The following is a 20,668-nucleotide window of genomic DNA, read 5'->3' as shown; positions in this document are numbered from 1 at the left end:
AAATGCTGCACATAGCATAATCATATAGAACCCTAGTATATATCTATTATCATGTTATCCATTATTGATGATACCAGATGAGCACAGTCTGGACCAATCAATCTGTCATGTTTGGGAATTTGATTCGACAAGTCCCCGTAGAGGTTGTAGATATATTTCTAGCAGGATTCCAATGCATGAGGTACACACACCAATCAGTGAAAAATGCGGAGAAAAAGACCATTAAATGGTTTAGTATGCGCTTGCTGTGCCTCGGCTGTTATTTGCTGGATAAATTATTCATTCTTAAAATGATTCTCTTGAAAAGTCGGGAGGAAATGGAAAAGCTGTCATTAATTATGGATATGAAATTTTCCCCATTAGTCTAAAGAGCATGCATTTTTCAAGAAATCTCACAGTTGACAAAACAGAGCAATTAATAACCAAAATGAATAGTAATTGGAAATAAATTGGATAGGGACTAAATAAAGATGTATATTAGTAAAAGATACAAATGTTACTGTAAGTTGCCTACGGATTAGTTATGGAGGTATAATTATAGTCAAGAAAACTTTGAAAGTTGGAATGCCAATAGCACTCAGAAACAGAACTACTGTCTTTGACGTTAGTAGAGAAATGTGGGGGGGTTTTTAGGGGTGGGGGAAAAAAATCAATACAGCAAAGTATCGCAATATTTTCCGTGGCAATACTGTATTAATCACAGACGCCAAGTATCGATCTGTTATTTTATATGTTGGTCAGTCTGTCTGCTTGACAACCCTATTTTGCGACAATAAAATTGAAGTGAGATGAACAAACAGAAATTTATCTTTTCAGATAAAAACAGATGTTGACAAAGTTTTCTTTTGGAGACATAATTTGAAATTGGGAAAAATTCAAAGTTGGGAAAAAAGTTAATAAATTGCAGTATATTGCAGAATATTGCAATGTGTTCAAAATCGCAATAATATCGTATCGTGACATAAGTATCGTGACGATATCATATCGTGAGGTGATTCCCGCCCCTAGTTTATTTTTAAGAGAAGTTTGTCATCTCAAAATTACTTTTGTTAGAGTTGTGAAAATAATGACATTTTGCTTTCTTTTTTTTCAAATGTTGCCGCTAGATGTTTTTTTCATTGTTCTAAAGGCACATTTGTCAATCTCTTCTTTTGTAAATCTTTAGAAAAATACCTTGGATCAACATATACGCTGAGGTGAACCAGGAGAAAGAGCAGGAGATGATTGGCTCGGTGGGCCAGGGTGACAGCACGCCTAAAATCACTCTGAGTGAGTTCTCCACATCCAAAGAACTCATGGAGAAGGAACTGGATGCCAGGGTCAAAAGTAAGTGAAGAGCTTTCATATTTAGGTCAAACAATGTACGCAATCAAAATGTGTACCTGCTGACAACACTGTTAATTGTAAAGACTGTTCCTTGAAAGGAATGAAAGGAATTTTGGTCGCATGATCTGAGACAGGATTTGTTTCTTTTGTTTTGGAGATGCTATTAGAGTAAAAGTGAGACTGCACAGAATAAATGTGTGCAGATTCACCCCTCAGGCATACTTTAGCTATTGAATTTGAATTATTTTTTAAACAAAGAATCGGCACCTTAATCGCCTTTTAGCATTCCTAATGATTTAGAGAAGAGGAAAGCAGAGGGAGCCGCAGTGTAGAGGTGGTCCTGGGTGGGTTTTAACATAGTAGAATAGAATTCAGCAACGCTTGCAGTACTGAGAACAATGAATAATTAATAAAACCAACATGTTTAAGCATGCTGCCTCAGGATTCTATAGGCCAGCAAGAGCACAAAGGCAGCAGCCTTAAGCACTGCACTATTTGGTCACAATATGACTTATTTTAAAAATAATATTACAATCCGGCACGAAAACACAAATTGGCTGAATACTGCTTACTGCTTACTCTAACCTTGTATGGTGCACAGAGTCTGTTTTGCAGCTTTACCAAAAGAAAGCATTGCAGGTCATCTGGAAAGCGCACTTACTGGATTCATTTGGCTTTTATTCAGCTGATGACGTAGGCTTTTAAATTCAGAATAACGGTAGAGACCTGAAACATGGGGCCTTAGCAATGCTAACCATGGCACTGTGTACATATAAATGGCTGTGAACTTGCTTTGGGTGTTGTCCATGTTTTCATCGTACAATTGGACCCTTTCACTGTGTGTTTTCACTTCATCAAAGTTGATTGGAAGATTTGGTTGCCTAAAAATGCCTTGTTCAGCGTTCCGTAGCACCTTGCTAACCAAGCTTGCTAGCTAGCATTAGCATTAGCTGGTAACCTAAGGAAAGTCTTTCTGTATACTGCCATTAGTATCCGGAGGTCCTGCCGGTTAAACTTGGCATGGTGACTCACTTCAGCCTGGGGTGGCTGTGAATCGGAGGTAGAGTGGTCACCCCTCAAACACAAGATTGGCGGTTCGATCCCAGGCTCCTCCGGCCACATGTCAAAGTGTCCCTGAGCAAGAAAAGTTGCTCCCCGGATGTTCAATGTATAGCTGTCCACTGCTCCTAATACTTAGTATGGGTTAAATCCAGTAATTGAATTGCACTACATTGTACTGTCAATTGTAGCCTATGTGACGAATTAAGAATAAAGTTTTGTTTTTCTGTTGAAAATCGGCAACTTTATACCCTCTTTAGTGATTAGCTTAGGGCAGCGCCATTGCAACCATAGACAACAGGCGTAGCCACATACTCCACAGCCACGCCCTCTAGTCCAACATTTTCACGTCCGGTTTTAAAAAACCAAGATGGCGATGGCCAAATTGCCAAACTCGAGGCTTCAAAACAGCAGTCACTGCTGCTACGTCCATTTTTTATTTTATTTTTTTCCAGTCTATGGATTTATTAGAGCCTCCCTCCCTGGTAAAAGCTCACATCTTTCAAATTCAACAGCCCAGTTTGTCAAACTGCTACTCGCTTGTCTCAAAGAAATTCAAAATTCAAATGAAAACTGAAATTTATTGTCATTCTGCTTCAGCTTCAGAGCCTTTGATAAAACAGCAGCTCAGTAATTAACATGAGGCGTCAGTGTCAAAGAAGTCATTTGTTTTACAGACATTGAAGTCCTGACGCAGCACTAACTTGTTCTTCGCTTGTTTTTCTTCTTTTCCTTCCTCTATTTCTGCTTATAGGGGGAGTCGGAAATGCCTGCGAGAGCACAAGGGAGATACCAAACTGTACTAGCGTGTAAAACCGGAGAGCAACAGTTTATGTACAGAGCGAAGTATTACAGTGTCGGGGGTTCTCTTTTTCTGTTTTGTAATTCTCAACACAACTGATGTTAATAGTTTTCTAAGGGACCTCATTTATACAGACTTGCACGGATGCCTCGTTCAAAAACATCCATGCAGCAAATGTCAATTTGCTCAATAAGATCATTGTAATTACTGGCAAGACTTATTCTGTTTTGTGTATGTATAAGCTACGTAATGACATTGATTTGCCGAGTGAAATATCTTTCGTCAAAACCCATCAAGACTTATGTAAATTTCCTAAGGAGTTTGCTTCGAATATCATTTCTGCCTATATATAGACTATAACGTCTGAGTCTTCAATCAAACAGGGAATATTGTTGAAATGTACGATATTATCATCTGTTCTGTTAAATGTATATATTATTACTTTTGAGTACCATGGCGAAGACACAGGATCTGACAATGATCTGTTATTGAAAGTGTGTTAAAAAGTCAAACATTACTTAAAGAAATCAACTTTGTTTTGCTAAGGTCCTTGACTTGTGCATGTTCTTATTGAGGACGCAATTTCCGTGTTGTAGATAAGCAAGTGTTGTAAATAGTTATTTTCTAATCATTCGTCAAAAAAGTCCAATCGATTTTGCCCAGACTTTTGTTGTGCTCTCATTTTCTTCAGTTGCTGTTGGGCGATATGTATCTAGTAGAACGGGTTTATAGAACTGTATTGGCTTATTACAGATTTAACTTTCAATCATTTCCCTAGAAATGAAATGAAAAAGACCAACGTAAACGTGTTTATATTTTCATTCGGCATATACAATAGATATTCAGACATTTTTACACAGATGACAGTTTTTAAAACTATATGAACATTGGCATCATTGCATTACGTTCCGCCTCTAGGACAATGGCTCTGATAGTTCTGATTTGGTCTCAGAACAAAGGCTTGATCACGTATTATGAATAGTTATTCTATTGTGGCCACCAGTGATCAAATTCACAATATTCACATGATGGGAGAACCATGATGACATTTATTCCAAAGTATACAACAAGATAGATCCGTTCAGGCAATATGATTGGTCATCTTGACATTTAGAACGTGTTAAAATCAGCATGATAGCACACCCAGAGCCGTTTGAGCACACCATCTTCATCACTACAAATATTACTCCGCTATTTCCATGTCAACATTCCAGAGTTGAATCAAAAACTGTTTCTGAAACCTTTATATTCATCAGGAACCAACCACCAATTTAGGAACCAAAGTGGAACACACAGAAGCTCTCCAAAAGATTCATATAAAGTGATTCATGCTATATGTGAAGTTCGCGGTGCTAAATCGATTCACTTTTTTTTTTAATTATTATTACTTCAAACTTTTTCAGCTGATATCAAAGTGACAACAAGATTGAGCTAGCCAAGCAGTTTTGTGTTCAAATGTGCGGTATTTATTCAGTTTGGGAAACACCACAGTGTCTACATAGCTAACGTTAGCTTAAGTTGGCGTGCTAGCTAAACAGGGACGGACTAGAATTTTTTTATTTTGCCTCACAATATTAATCCAGTTTGATTATAACCCTTATTTTGTTGGTAACCGTTGATGTATAAACACAATATTACACAAGAGGGTATGATTTAACGTCATATTATTGGCACTTCAGGGATTCTTACGGGCCTAGTCGCATCACTGTCGTGCCAATAATGACGTTAAATTACACCCCCTCGTGTAACATTGCTTAACATTATAGAATGGGATATTATATGAAGAGGGTTAGGTTCTGATAGCTGGTTCCATTTTGGATTCAGTTCCTGTTCGGCAAAATACCAATCTGAATACCAATATCCATCTTTGGGTTTTAGTTATTTATAAATACAGATTACTTGCACATGTTTAAGGCTACACCTAATGCTATTGATACCCATCTCTAAGAAGGCCTAAAGAATATAGATATTTTAGAGAACATAACATTGTTAATGTTATATTTAATATAGAATATTAAAAGCAAACTCATTATTTTGTTCATAAATGGATATACCAGTGCAGTGTTTCTCACTTGGTCCGTTGCTCAGGGTCAGGTCTGCTTTATGCAGCTTGAGGAGTGTTTTCTATTTGACGGCTAAAATAGTCTCACAAACATTTTCATTCACATGAAAATAAATAAATAAAAAGCGCCGCTAAATATGAAGACTGGATCGATTTGTATTTATTCAGACAGCTCAGTGTTCAAACAGAGCAGATACAGTACAATTAAGCTGTGTTGACGCAATTAATCCACATCAGGCGTCTTTTACAACCCAACACTTGACTAACTGCTGTGCGTTTAATTTGAAATTAGGGAGTAGCGTCCTCCCAGCATGCAACTCTCCATCAGCACTTTGTTCCTGCAAAAGGGGCCTGCGTTTCCCCCGGGTTGACACCCGTCGGCCTCCTGGTTTCCAGTACGAGGATAATCAGAGAACGCTGGACAGCTGAGCAGAGGATGCCCCATGTGGAGCTTTCCCACAATGCTCAGCTCAAGTAAACAATGCTGCACAAAGATATAGGCTGTCACATCACATATGCATTACCTCAAACAGAGCGTTCACAACTCAAAACAAACAGCCAAGCCTTGTTACTGCAGACAGAATACACATTGAACAAAGATTGTTTCATAGCTTTGTATTCAACACGTCATGAGCAAAGGGTTGTTTACTGGGCTGGCTTTTCTTTGGGTTGGGGCTTTGATGGTTTCACTTTTTTTCTGATTCTTATTAGCAAAACAGGATTAGGAGAAACGAAAAGAAAAGTTTTCACAACTCAAAGCATGCATTTTATTGTATCTCTTCTTTTCCTCTTAGACCATTTGAAATTGTAAAGAATGTATGATGACTACTGACTGGTTCATAGCCAGGCCGCAATGCTTTGTAGCAGCTGTTGCTGGGTAAGAAGTCTGTAAAGATAGTAAAGAATAGCTACAAAAAGTGTTTTAGCTAGTTTAGTTTTTTTTTGCTTTATACCTGCACAGACATATTGGAACTGTCACCAGTACAACAAACTTCCTACACATTGGGTCATTTCCTCATTGTTCATTCAGTCTCTACTTTGATCACTGGAAATTGCTGTCTCATCTCATATCTTAAATGCCACATTATACTGTAAGAACCAGATCTGCGGGGGGAATCCAGACTGGAAAAATGAAAGACATTCTTGCTTTTGTGATATTTCAGAAGGCATACGCATTGTAATGTTCTTCAGTGCACAAAAATCTACAATGCATGCATCATCAGTAATGTTCTGTTTCATCTTTATTTCGATATTTCTACGGTTAAAGAAACTGTCATTTTGAAATTGTTTCAAATAAATGTATTTTTGTACATCAGTGCATTTGTTCTCTGTGATGACATTTCTGTGAACTGAAGGGTGCAAAGAAGATGATGTTCGCTGCATTCCCACTGCTGGCCTGATGATTCAAAGCACCAGTACCAATCTGCAGTATAGAAGCTCCCAAAAAGGCTTAGAAAATTGCCAGCACTTTTCCTGTCTTCCTGCTCCTCTTTCACTCGTAGACCATTTGCTGTAACAAAAACACTGTGCCATGGTGCCAGCTCTCACATATAGTGCAGTTAATGTATTTAAACAAAAAAAAGAGTCAAAATTAACATGTGTTTTTCCTGTTTTTGCTATTTTTATTTTATATCGTTATCAGGACTATGGACTAAGTGCTAATGTCTAACGCTAATGAATATTGCTGAGTTAACAGCTTGTGTACATACCCTAATGTATGTAACAACCTATTCATATGCATAGTTTTTGCTAATGTGCCACTTCAGATTAGCATGACCCCTGTCATTGTTGGATGACACAAGCACTTTTGCTAAAAATTATTTCAAAGTGGAGTTCAATGAGATATTTCAAACTTGAGACAACTTTTAAACAATCCATCTTAGCCTATGAAAAGCTCTTTTTGTTGTAGCTCTACACAAAAGTGAACAAAACCATTACTAATGTATTTTTCATTTCAGTTTATTTTCAATTTGGGTCTCATTTAAATTAAGTTAGTCTTGCATAGCCAGACCCTCCTCCACAGCGCTGCAGAAGAAAGGTCTGTCTAGTCAACATTCCAGGATGGGAGAAAAACATGCTCTGGTTTATTGGCATTTCTTTAAACCAAACAATTGTTTTGGCCAGTATTAAGTGCCAGACGGAGCCACGGTGCCTCTGCTAAATAGTCTCAGGAAGGAACTTGTTTTGGTGGAACATGTGTACGTTCAAAAGTAGTTTTAGTCGTGCAACAGAAAACTCAGATTCAGAGGTGTCAAAAGTATTCACATTCATTACTCTAGTAGAAGTATAGATACTAGGGTTTGAAAAGACTTTTGTAGAAGTTGAAGTATCAACTCAAGCTTTTTACTTAAGTAAAAGTGTAAAAGTACTGGTTTCAAAACTACCTAAAGTATAAAAGTAAAAGTAATGTAAGGCAGAGATCTTCAACAGGGGGTCCTCAGAGTCATTGCAGGGGGGCCTCCAAATTATTGTACATTTTTGAGTCTTTAAAAAAAATAAAAATAAAATGCCTTAACATAATTCCAACATATTATTAGCAAATATAAATTCCCACTGATGATAGGCTTACTGGCCTACAGGTAAGGTAGTCAAGAAATCAGCCCACAGATACAGTTAATCCTAGATTTACTGTGCCACGTAACATTAAAATATGATTTATAAAATCATGCCAACAATTAATATTTTAATAGCTAATGAAAAAAGGTATGTAAGAAGGCTTTAGGTTACCCTAACAGTTATTGTAGGCCCAGTTTAATATGCAACTTAATTTCATACAATGTGTAGTAGGGGGTCCCTGCTACATCTCAATTTAAGTTATGGGGTCCTTGGCTTAAAAAACGTTCAAGACCCTTGATGTAAGGGGTGGAAATTCCATTAAGGACAACAGCTTAACTCTAAAACGCAGGGACAAAATCATATGACTATAATAATGTTATATTAAAATCATACCTGCAAACTCAGAAGGGCTGAAAAGGTGACACGTAGGCTACATCTCTTCTGTGTTTTTCAGACAACGGCAGCTACAGTCTGGTGTTAGAATCCTCTCCAGTGAAATACAGACACACTTTTACACCGTTTAGCTCTCAGCATTTTATCATGTTTACTCCAGCTGCTAGCTAACGCTAGGCTAACCTGCTGCCAACTGTAGTGTTAACTAGCTAGCGTCCCGTGCGGCGATGTTTCAGTTCCCTCTAACGTCCGTTTTCGGAGCATCAGAGAGAAGCGCAGGCATTTAAGTGGCTCCTAAATAAGGCACCGAAATCCGTGTTGCTATTCGGTCCGGTAGATAACGGTCGTTAGGGCCCCGGTGGCTTATTAGCACCGGGTCTGTACAGGTGTTATGGATCGCGTACAAACCAATAGGGTGTCGGAATAGCTATGTTTATACTTCTCATCCAACCACAATCACATTCACTCTCTCCGGATGGAGCGATTTGGAGAGGTTTTTTTGTGTGTGTGTTTTTGATGACTGACGAGCTGGAATGAAAACAAGCCGAACTGAAATATGAGTAACGAGGCTATTTTTAAAATGTTAGGAGTAGAAAGTACAGATAATTGCGTGAAAATGTAAGGAGTAGAAGTAAAAAGTATGCTCTAAAATAATTACTCCAGTAAAGTATGGATACCCAAAATTTCTACTTAAGTAAGGTAACGAAGTATTTGTACTTCGTTACTTGACACCTCTGCTCAGATTGGACAGATAGTCTAGCTAGCTGTCTGGATTTACCCTGCAGAGATCTGAGGAGCAGTTAACCATAGTCCTCACAAATCCACCGGAGGTTAGAACGCCAACACAAAGAAAGAGGAAGGGGACGGACATCAGGCGGAATTTCCGGTGAATCAGGAAACTGTGTTTATTTCAACCAAAACTAGAGTTGTGATGGTTGGAAAAGTGGAAATATGACTCAAAACGGCTTTTCATAGTTTTATTTTGTTTCTGTCGACTTTGAATGAAGTGTATTATAAGATGCTAAAATGACTTTTTTTACATGGAGTCTTGATGTTTTTTACTCTTTAACAGAAAGGTCGACCTCCTTAGAAATCCTTTCCATAATGTTGTCAGATACATACACAAGGTAAATACAAGCTGGACAATTGTCCTATTAACTTACATTGTAGCGATCTCTCTTAATACTGGACCAGTGTCAAAGATTGTTGTTCCCATCAGTCACTTAGACACAAAAACATAGGAACATATGGTCCAGGATGAAAAACAACAATAGTTACCCTTTAACTCTCAAAGCACTAAAAGGAAGTAAAAAAAAAAACTGAATCAGATGGAAATGAGAGATAGATTATTTCACTTGTTAACCAGCCATTACTGCACTGCAAAAAGAGATGTGTTAAAAATGACACAACATGTGTAGTCCCTGAACACACTCACCACATGTGTTAAAATTCTACACATGGTGTCATTTTTAACACATCTCTTTTTGCAGTGTATTCTCAAAGACTTCGGTAAGGAGACAATAAATAAAATTTAGATGTAAATACTTAAAATTTCCTGTCCCGCCAAAGGTGAATGAAATGCAATTTAAAATTATGAATAGGATTTATCTCACTAATGATTTCTTAAAACAGAGATTCAAAATGGATGTAGGAAACTGTACACTGCAAAAAGAGATGTGTTAAAAATGACACAACATGTGTAGAATTTTAACACGTGGTGAGTGTGTTCAGGGACTACACATGTTGTGTCATTTTTAACACATCTCTTGTTGCAGTGTGTGTGAGCTTTATGCAGTCCACAATAGGGAGATGGGAATTTGTTTGTCATCAGGACTCATGAAAGGGAAGGTAATTTCCTTGATAGTACAGTGCATTATGGGTAAACAGAATCAAATCTAAATTGCAGTAATCTTGCAAAATAATACTAGTTGCCTATTAGTAATTTGGTGCTTCTACACACACAAACCTATTATTCTCATCTTCAGGTTTATACTTATTATTAACCTATATATTTTTTGTTTTTACTAAATGTTTAGATGCTTTAATGTTCAAAATACCGTCCGTTGCAGCCGTTTCTACCATGAAAAATCACCAATAAAGGCTTCTAAACCAAAAGCTAAACACCATACATGTCCCAGCAGGGATTCAACCAATATTACATGTTTCCCTGATGTTAGCATGTAGCAGTGTATGTAATGTAAGTGCCTGGAGCAGATGACAAATATAAATAAATCTGTCAGACATTGACGTCACTCCGAGCCAAGAGTAGAACTTTTTTTTTTAATTATGGCATATTTAAAATAGTTATTTTTGTCTCAAGCTAGTGTCTCCCATTGCCCAACCTATCTCCACAGCGCTGTGGAGGAAGGTCTGGCTACACCACAGATACATTCTGGGATAGGAGAAAAAAACACTCTGGGTTGTTTGCATTTCTTTAAACCAATCACAACCGTCTTGGAGCTGCACTAATCTCCGGACGCAGTGACGGTGGCTCTGCTAAATAGTCTCAGGAAGGAACTGGTTTTGGTGGAACATTTGCACCCTGCAAAAGAAAACGCCTCATACAATATTAAATGAAGTTAACTGTTGACACAATACAGTAACGTGAGCTATTTACATTAGCTGATACATGGTTAAACCTCATTGGCTCTTACCAGTGTATCTCTGTGTGTACTTCCTCCACAGTAATCCCAACGATCAGTCCCAAAACGTTCCATTTAGAGAGAAAATGCCCTAAACATATTCTTTGTAAATCTTTACAATCATTCTCTGAAAGAACCAAGCAGGCCTGCCTTGTTGAACGATCCAAATTTTCTTCAAAACCTGCCTTTTTTAGTGTGTAGCTTTCTTGCCCGAAGTATGTTGTCGTTTCCCGTAGCGAACGGAGTCTGAGAACGGCAACACACAGAGAGCGGAAGGTGAAGGACAAAGCCTGACATCCAGGAATTTATCCTGGAAACGTACTTCCATTGATCCAGACTATACTCCAGTATAGACAAAACACAAATACAGAAACCTTAAGAAATGTGAAATGACCAAAATGGCTAACTATTGTGCTTTCATCAAAATAGTTTTACAGGGCCTTTATAGATTGATTTTGAATTCATCCCGGGTTGCAGTTCTTCACCGAGCTTATACCGTCATGCTTTGCTGCACTTGAACGAGTTAGGGTCAGGTGTTGGCACGATTGGTCCGGCCTACACGGGATGGCTTTGACCTGGTAGACCATGACTCAGGAGTGATATGACTGAGGACGAGCAATTACAGCGATTATTGATTAGGACTTTAATTATAACCCAAGTGATGGTCTCGACTCTGACAAGTAAAATCTTTGATTTGATGGGCTCCTTAACAAGAATCTTTCAGGCACACGTTCATTGGTCCAAGAGCAAAGTGATTGGAAGTGAGATATTTATTGTGTTGGATAAAAAAAATACTTTTCTCCAAAAAAAACGTAACTTCTTTTTCTAACTTTTTTTTTGGTTGTTGTTTTCCTCCGTCTGTGTCGGTCGAGACTTGGACATGAAATGGAATTATTTGAGTTATCAATGCAAGACAGCAAAGCTGGCACAAACAAAAGCCATTTGTCTTTATTCACCGGGGAAGTCTGAGAGCAGCCTCATTATACTGTGGCTCGAATTAATCTCGGACCCCCTGTCTCTCTCTTTCACCTTGGGAGCCCGATACAATGTATTACAGGGCTCTTAGAATCCTGAACACACACTCCAACCATTGGTGCAGGTTACTGATAGACTCGCATGTCAGGTGGAGGACAGAAGCACACTGAAAGGTTTGGTTAGACTGTCTGAGTATTACAGTTTCTTGATTTGTATTGCACTTTATTATAGAACAGTAGAAAGGAAGTCAGATCAGGAGAGATTATAGATTTACACATGTATATGCAGCTGCACAAGGTGACTTTGGGAACAGCATGGATACATTTTTTTTTCATTCAACCTTTAATTATCCTCCAGAGATCATTGAGGGGCGACCCTCGTTTTCAATGTGATCTAGTCAAATTACAAAGATCAATACAGAACAACAACACAGAAAGTACAATCGTGAGAAATATAGAAAGACAATAAAAAAAATTCAGAATTGGAAAATGATTTTATGAATACATCAGAGATGATAGGGTTTGGAAAGAAAATACAATTATGTAAAGCAGTTACAAGGAGAAGTTGGCAGGTTTAAAACCAGATTTTCTAAATTGTCCAAAAGGCACAATTGAGTTGATTTTTGCTTTGATTTGCTCCCTAAAGGTTTGGTAACACAGATGTTATGATTGTGGGTGTTTCTCCATCTGTGGCTCAATATATCAACATATGCAAAACAACATGACAAATAAATAACGAAAATAATAATTACCAGGAGAGGAGTGAGAACAGCATTGTCAGTCCAAGGATCCTCTCCCATCCATACAGCCTAGAGACTTTGTCCCAGACTGACTGTGTAGACACACACACACACACACACACACACACACACACACACAGGTAGCACACAGATGTTTTTAATTTAACAACAGGGAGAGTAGGTGAAGCAAAAGTCTGTCTATCAGCTAGTATCTGCCCAAGCTTTTTTCCATCTACACTTCAGCAACTCTACCCGAACCTAGTCTCGCTTTGCCAGACCTTCCTCCACAGTGCCGCAAAGGAGGGTCTGGTGAGTCCACACAGCATTCTGGGATGGGAGAAGAACGTGCTCTGGTTTATTGGCATTTCTTTAAACCAATCAGAATCATCTTGGGCGGTGCTAAGCTCTGGACGGAGCCACGGTGCCTCTGTTAAATAGCGTCGGGAAGGAACTTGTTTTGGTGGAACATGTGTACGTTCAAAAGTAGTTTTAGTCGTGCAACAGAAAACTCAGATTGGACAGATAGTCTAGCTAGCTGTCTGGATTTACCCTGCAGAGATCTGAGGAGCAGTTAACCATAGTCCTCAAGTCTAAAACAAGACACCTGCTAAGGCTTTCAGCTAAAATTGCAATCAGCAGTGTTTAAAATCCAATCAGACTGAAATCCAATCAGTTTTGAATGTGTGGTTAACAGTTTTGACAGCAGCGTGTTAGCATTTGAACAAAGTGCTGTAGATCCACAGTGTTGTGCAGGTTGTGGTTAAAGTCATGGGATACTTGTGTAGAGTTTTGAAAACTGTGGTCTAACAATGAAAAACAAACTAGAGTTGTATCCACATGAACTGCTGCAGTGCAGACTGTGTTAAGAGTTTTGCACGTGTCTTCAGTTGTGCCCACTGTCGTTTAGCAATCGGGAAAAAAACCCTGAAATTGTAAGAATGCCTTCCCAAAGCAAGCATATAACTTTGTCGGCAGTACCAGGCGGGTTTGGTCAGGTCCGGTACGGCTCGGATTCAAGTCTCAGTTTCAGACCTGTGCTGAACTCTTTCTGTCACACTCCTTCACGCTTTGCTGAAATCACACTGCTTCTCATCACCAAAACAGAAGAGATCACTGCAGTTCAGCATTGAATGAGAATCGCAATGGGAAAAATGTTTATAATATATTTAACAAGTAAAGTTTAACAAAACAAAATGTTCATTTGAGCGTAATAAATGTGCATGTTTGACCTATTTTAAGAGCTGCAGGCAATAGTCAATTCATGATTCTATCATAATAAATAGCAATCATTTTACCATTTAAATAAATCCTATATTTGATAAGCTATAAACAACTGTACCATCAACACTGTATCAACATTACCTGATTGAATTGGTCTATTAGATAAGAGTTATTACATATGTAGATCGTTACAGCAACTAAAACGGTTGGTGAGACTCAAGTCGTGTTTCCATCAATGTATTTTTATGTGCATTTTGAAGTATCGCATTAAAAAATGTTGATGGAAACGGCAAAATTCAAAAAGTTTTTTCACTTGCTTGAGGTGGTTTGTGGTTCATGCGCAAATGGTAGATGGAAACCACCTTGCTGAATAAGTTGTGACGAAGCGAACATGTAACTCACTTTGGGTAGTCTAGTTCATTCGCTCTAAACCAGTTGATGGAAACACGTGTAATTCGGATTTTTTAAAAGTTCGCTTAAAATTCACTTGACGATTAGATGGAAACATTGGATCTTATTTTTTACAGGAATGCAAATTCACCACCTGTGGATTAACAGAATTACAAAGTGGGTATAACACTTACACAGTACATTAGCCCTTGTTTTGTCTTCCAGTTGACCATGCAACTTTTTTGTTTTTCAGGGTCAAAATTTTGAACATTTTGTCAAGTAATTTTTTCCGATGTTTTGTAAATTTTTTCTGCACTTTTGACATTTTTTATTTTTCCCCTCGTTTTTGAAGCTCTTTCTGACATCTTTGTCACTTTTACAACTTTCTTTTATAATTTTTTTCTTCAAATGCTATCAAATTGAACCCTCAAATTCAATGACTACGTTTACAAGCTGTCAATTTTCGGGTTATGGTCGGGTTAAGGTCACTATTCGGGTTTCTGAAACATTCGAATAACCCGTTTACATGCGTGAGCAGAGAGAGTTACTCCTGTATACATGGCATTTGTAATCAATTGGCGATATCCGCGTGCAACGGCGCGCAACGGTTAGCGTCTGGACGTAGCCTACGGACAACCCTTAAGACGCAATAACTTCTCGGTCCCCTTCTTATAAATCTCACTATCTCGGTACTTTCTGCCGTCAACAAAAGACATTATATTCATGGTTTTCACCACACTAATAAAGAAATTGGTTTCCTCCTCGCTCCAAAAGTGTGGTGCTGTGCGCCATGTTTACCTCTACTTCTTGTTTACTTCCGGTATACTGCGCGCAGGTTTTCTGCATTGACATATATATATATATATAAAACTATATTATTATAGTATATAATTATTATTATAACTATGTTTTCTGGCGCATACAAGAAGTTCCTCTACTCAAAAGACCAAGATTCCTTGCGAATAGAACATGCGCAGAACACAAATCAATGTTCCTTTTGATGGAGATATGCTGATACGCGTTTACATGACCAAAATGTCGGGTTAGAAAAGGGGTAACCCAGGTAGCATATTCGGGTTTTTAAAAATCGGAATATGAGCATATTCGGGTTTTTGCCGGTGTTTACATGGCCGTGCGCGACCGGGTTATTGCTAATATTCCGGTTTTGAACGGGTTATTGGCTGCATGTAAACGTAGTCAGTGAAAGTAGTGAACTGATTATTTTTTTTACCTGTGAAGAGCGTTGTATGGAACTATCCAGGTTAGTTTTTTTGAAAAGTTGGTTGAAAGAAACCCAATATTCTGAAATAGAAACTTTTTTGAAAATTGGTCAAATTTGGAGGACAACAGGAGGGTTAAGCAAACCTGTGAGTTTTAGCTATTTTCTGAACCTCCTGACCAAAAGTAGAGGAGAATGTACGTGTGCTGTTTGGCACAGCACCGGTTCGAGAGCGGAATCCATTAGGGTGGGTTCGTGCATATTGCACTTGTGTAATAATAATAATCAATTGATTAAATCCATCACCAAATCACATTTGGAGAGCAGAGCCCATTCTCTAAACAGAGGCACTTAGTGAGATCAAAAGCTCTTTGCTCATGCAGGAGCTCCACCAACACTTAGCCAGCGAGGCAGACTGCCGGGTCACCTTTGACCTTTGTATCGCTGTCCTAAGAAAACTGGCTTCATAGCCAATTAACTAAGCTGGGCTTCACAGAGAGGAAACTTTTCCTCCCTCTGCATCACTTACAATATGAATAACATATGAGCAACGATTCCTCTGCCCGACAAATTACAAATTGCTCTCTTATTTATTCAAGCAATTAAGTAATCATTATTATTCACAACACTTGGACAAAGACAATAAGCATTCATCTGATCTCTATAGCCCACAAAATTGTAAAGGTCTCCATGCAACATGTATGAATAAAACTCACTCTTTAAAAAATTACATTTGACTTATTTACTATATTACTTATTTACTACTAAAGCAGGACAGCCCACACATAATGACTATTTACAGCAACATACACTGAATCTTTTTGTCTTGTCGGTCAGAAAGAAACACAGACTGAACGATGCAGTAAATACAGGCTACACGGGATTAAACACCATCTGATATTCCAGCCTCACAGATGTTCTCTGCCAAGCATCTTGCCAAGCCAGTGTACAAGGTGTAGATAACACACTGGACGATCTCCGTGCCCATGAAAGTCTCCAGCGGGATATGAGGAACTGTAGAGTACTGTTTTTACGCGAGTCAACTTTGGTCAGGCTTTCAACAGATGGAGACAATTACGGGATTGTAAATGATTCAAAATCGTGCCCAATTTGGCCCTATCTATTTCATTGATAAAATAAGTTTACAATGTGTGATGTGGTTGTACGTCTGTAGCCTAGATTAAATTACGTCCCCTTTCCATTTAGCGTGGACATTTTAATCATTTTAGTCCGTGTTTGTGTTGGCCTACTATTTTCTCTTACCTTGTCCCCCGGTACTTGTGTAAAGCGTCCGTGGGTTTCATGAAATGCGCTATATTAATCTAAGTTATACAACAACAATCTCTTAATGCTTTGGCTCGTGACCCAGTGACAGTGATACCAGGTTTATCTCACAAGACATCTAAAGTAGGCTAAGTTACCGTATGTAACACTGGAAATGCAACGCTGCGTCTGTAACATATTCTCTTATTGTAAATGAATGATTTTCTGTCTGCGCAAAACATTCATTGTGACTATATGACCTCCCGGTAACGCTAACTGTAATATACAGTGGTAATACAGCACCGTAAAGAAAAGACCTTTACGACAGCAGGTGTGGTAAAAACATTACCGCTTTTGTTCGAAGCGTCCGCTAGAATCAACACAAACTGAAAGACATATAGGGCCCGATTTTAACGATCTGAAACGCAAGTATCAAACGTGAAACGCAAGTAGTTTTGTGGGCGGATCTCGGGCGCTGTTGCTATGATACCGGCGGGATAAATGAGTCTTGCGCCCGACGCAAATCTAAAATGGGTTGGTCTGAAGTAGCTAGGTGTGGTTTGGGCGTAACGTGCAATAAACCAATCAGAGCGTCATCTCACATTCCCTTTAAGAGCAGGCGCGCTTGTTCCATGGCAGATTGCTATTATGACTAATAAAGCAGTCCGAGATGCGGCAAAGTAATAAATGCCCGTCTTGGCCGGGTGGTGATGTTGCTGCGGCCACTCGGGCACATCTGGAGAGGTCTCCGACTTGGTCGCGCATCTTCCCAAGTCTGGAGAGGATTGCTACAGCAAACGCACCACCTGCTCCTGTTGTGCCCCTTCCTCCTCCCCCCACTCCATCTCTGTCCACCCGCTCCATCAGGAGCACATCGAGTGTCCAATCCCACCGTAGTTCAACATCACGTCTCCTTAAGTCCTCTAATATTTCCTCATTTATGTCATCAACACATCCATGATTCATAGAAATGTTGTGTAAAACACAACAAGCCACAAAGAATGCTGGGACTTTTTGACGACTGTACTGTAAAGTGCCTCCTGATCTATCCAAACACCTAAAGCGCATTTTCAGTAATATTTTCCTTGTAATTATGTATGGTTTGCAAAAATGGGAACTGCTGTGTCTGTTTAGATGTATGCGCGTTGTGCACACGCTACATTATGGCCAAGCATGCGCCCCTAAAATAGCATCTGAATAACGCGCTACTGACTTTAGACTAGCACCACTGACTTTAGACTAGCTCCACTGACTTTAGACCAGGTTTTTCCTGGTCAGTGGCGGAATTGTTTTCTGAAACTGCAAAATAGCACTGGGGAACTTTTGAGCCGGAACACGCCTCCTCTTTTCGCTGAACCGCCCCCTGGAGCACAAATACATTCCCTAATTTACCGACGTGCGTCTGTGGAGGGAAAAGGCCGCTGTGCGTCGGGTGCAAAATAGGAATGATACATGTGTCGGTGTACAAAGGCAACTGCGCTGAGTGCAAGGTAAGGCCCATAGACACTTTAAAGGTCCAATGTGTGGGAATTTCTCCCATCTAGCGTTGAGATCATATATCAATCAACTCTCTCGCGCCACGCATTTCAAAGTATGTATTACAGCTACGGTAGCCTTCACGCTTCAAAAAGCCGGACTCTTGCTCTTTTCAGTATCCTTTTTCTTTTTCTGGGCGAAGAAAATGAAGACTCCTGTTCCTGAAATTTGGATTTTGAATATGTGTGGTCCTCCATGTTTCCCTCTTCAAACTTGCCAGGGCCGGGAAGCTACGATACCCATTAGCAGCGTTAGCAGCACATGTGAGTTTATCATGTGACAGCGAAAACGCGAAAGGCGGAGCAGTATGTCCTGTATGGCATAGCAAAGTTACCACTTTCTCTACCGTACAAACTGAAACTTAATTTATTAAATCCTTATTTATGTGAAATAAGCAAACACAAAAAATAATAACGAACTGAAATGTTAAATATAATGTATATACTGTACATGTTATCATTTATTTACATGCCTGTAAAGAGACAGGTATTTCTCTGCCCTGTCAGACACTGCTCTCCCTCGCCTCTGCCTGCTCTGTGGCCGGTGTGTGTGTGTGTGTGTGTGTGTGTGTGTGTTTGTTTGTGTGAGTGACAGTCAGCCAGCGAGCTTGTTAACGTTAACGCTTTATAACTCCGAAAAGGCAGACAACCACAGGTTCCAGTTAATCACATAATGGGTATTTGTGTGTTATTTAAACACACGATCGGGGAAATAAACGCCTCTTGTCCACGAATCTCCTGATAGAGCTCCAGCCAGCTCACAGCGGGGTCTGTGAAGGTGGACAGGCTGGGCGGCCAGCCAGCGACCTGGCATGCACCAGCTGGTTGTCACGTCAGACTGTGGAGCTTCTAAACTCCGACAACGTCAAAGCAAATTTGCAATTAGCCATCCATTTTTGTAAAACTGCCCATATTCAAGCTCTACACGGTTGATTTCTCACATAAAAAAAGTCTTAGAATTAAATTTAGTGATGAAATAGCAGACAAAACGTTTCCAGTTGTTGGCCACAACGGCAAGCCATGGTGGTTGTGATTGTTCCGGCGCTTTGCATTGTGGGATACAGTAGGCGAGATAGACTGGTCTGAGGCATACTGGAGATTTTCTCCAAATTCGTACGGCATCCGGGTATTTTTGGCATACTGCAGATTTTTGCTTTTGTTTGGATACTGCATACTTCACGTTACATTTTGTTGAAATCAGTACGCAATGCTAGTATAGTATGCGGTTTCCAAAACAGCCAGGGACTGTGACCTCAGACGCCTGAGGAAATTCCTTCATCCATCCGATTGTGACAGGGAACATCACTGCCTGGTAAGCAACAGCACCGAACTGGACCCCAAAGTTCGGCTAAACGTACAATACGCGGTGCCCTACTGAAGGGAATTCTGGGAAAAGTACTGACCCGAAGGCCTGAGGAAGTTCTGACTCCAATTATCTGTACAGTCTAATTCCTGCGCATTGGTTAATGAGACTAATGACACCAGAACTCAGAGATCCAAACTGAGACGATAGATTAATGTCAAGAAAGTTTACTGAAGTACAGCAGTTAAGTTACAACACACGTGTGGGTACACAAAAGATCCTAAGTTTCCCTGACCGCAGACAAAAGTATACGGGGTTCAGGTTCACTCAGTCTCTCTCCAATTGTGAACCCCGTCTAACCATATCCCTAATCTTTTTATCTTCTTTCTTGACGGCGTCATCCTCCTGTCTCCGGGCAGATTCTTTAGTTCTCACACACACACACACACACACACACACACACACACACACACACACACACACACACACACACACACACACACACACACACACACCCAAGAGCCACCCTCTACCATTCCACCCCTCCGTCTGGTACGAAAAAACAGTTCCTAACATACACTCACATTCCTAAACTATAATGTAATCAAAGCTTAAGCTAACCAATCTGTGTGTCCGAGTCTTGACATTGTACAGGGAGTTCAAATGTGTCTTCCCTGGAAATTGTAACAACGTCTCATGACTACACACAACTCACAGCAATGAGCAACTCTATATATTATAAACTTTTATACTGAGAATAACACATCTAGATTATAGAAATATTTCTACACTACCCAGATACAATATTTTCACCAGCTTGATTACGCTGTCTGCTTGGTGCTGTGCAGGTAGCGAGACATTTATACATGTTTACATGTTTCGAGCATTTTCGCTCGAAACAGCTAAACTTGTGAGAAAAAAGATGCTAAAGAGTTACACAGATCTGAGGAGCGTAGTCAGCATAGACGGGTGATAATTACCTCCGCCAAGGAGGTTATGTTTCCCGCTTGGTCATCCGATTCACGGGGCAGATACCAAATTATTTTTCACTTTTGTTAACATTGTGAGATAGGGCATTCATGCATTCATGTAGTGTCGGAACAATCTGGGGGAAAAAAAGTTCCCGCCTGAAATTAGTTCTCTGAGGGTTTGTGACTATAAGCAACATCTTCCACATTACATA

General features: G+C 39.5%; 1 protein-coding gene across 1 annotated transcript in view; it reads left to right on the top strand.

Annotated features, from left to right (window-relative positions):
* sorcs3 (sortilin related VPS10 domain containing receptor 3) overlaps positions 1 to 6,567 on the top strand; it is a 376,202-nt gene extending 369,635 nt beyond the window's left edge. The window contains exons 26-27 of the mRNA XM_039826137.1: positions 1,166 to 1,326; positions 3,140 to 6,567. Coding sequence (XP_039682071.1) covers positions 1,166 to 1,326; positions 3,140 to 3,198 — 220 coding nt within the window. The 3' untranslated portion in view covers positions 3,199 to 6,567. The remainder of the gene's footprint in view (positions 1 to 1,165; positions 1,327 to 3,139) is intronic.
* The last annotated feature ends 14,101 nt before the right edge of the window (positions 6,568 to 20,668 follow it).

The sequence above is a fragment of the Perca fluviatilis genome, chromosome 1, assembly GCF_010015445.1.
Source record: "Perca fluviatilis chromosome 1, GENO_Pfluv_1.0, whole genome shotgun sequence".
Lineage (NCBI taxonomy): Eukaryota > Metazoa > Chordata > Actinopteri > Perciformes > Percidae > Perca > Perca fluviatilis.
The sequence above is the reverse complement of the archived record's forward strand: the minus strand, read 5'-3'. Positions and strand labels throughout refer to the sequence as shown.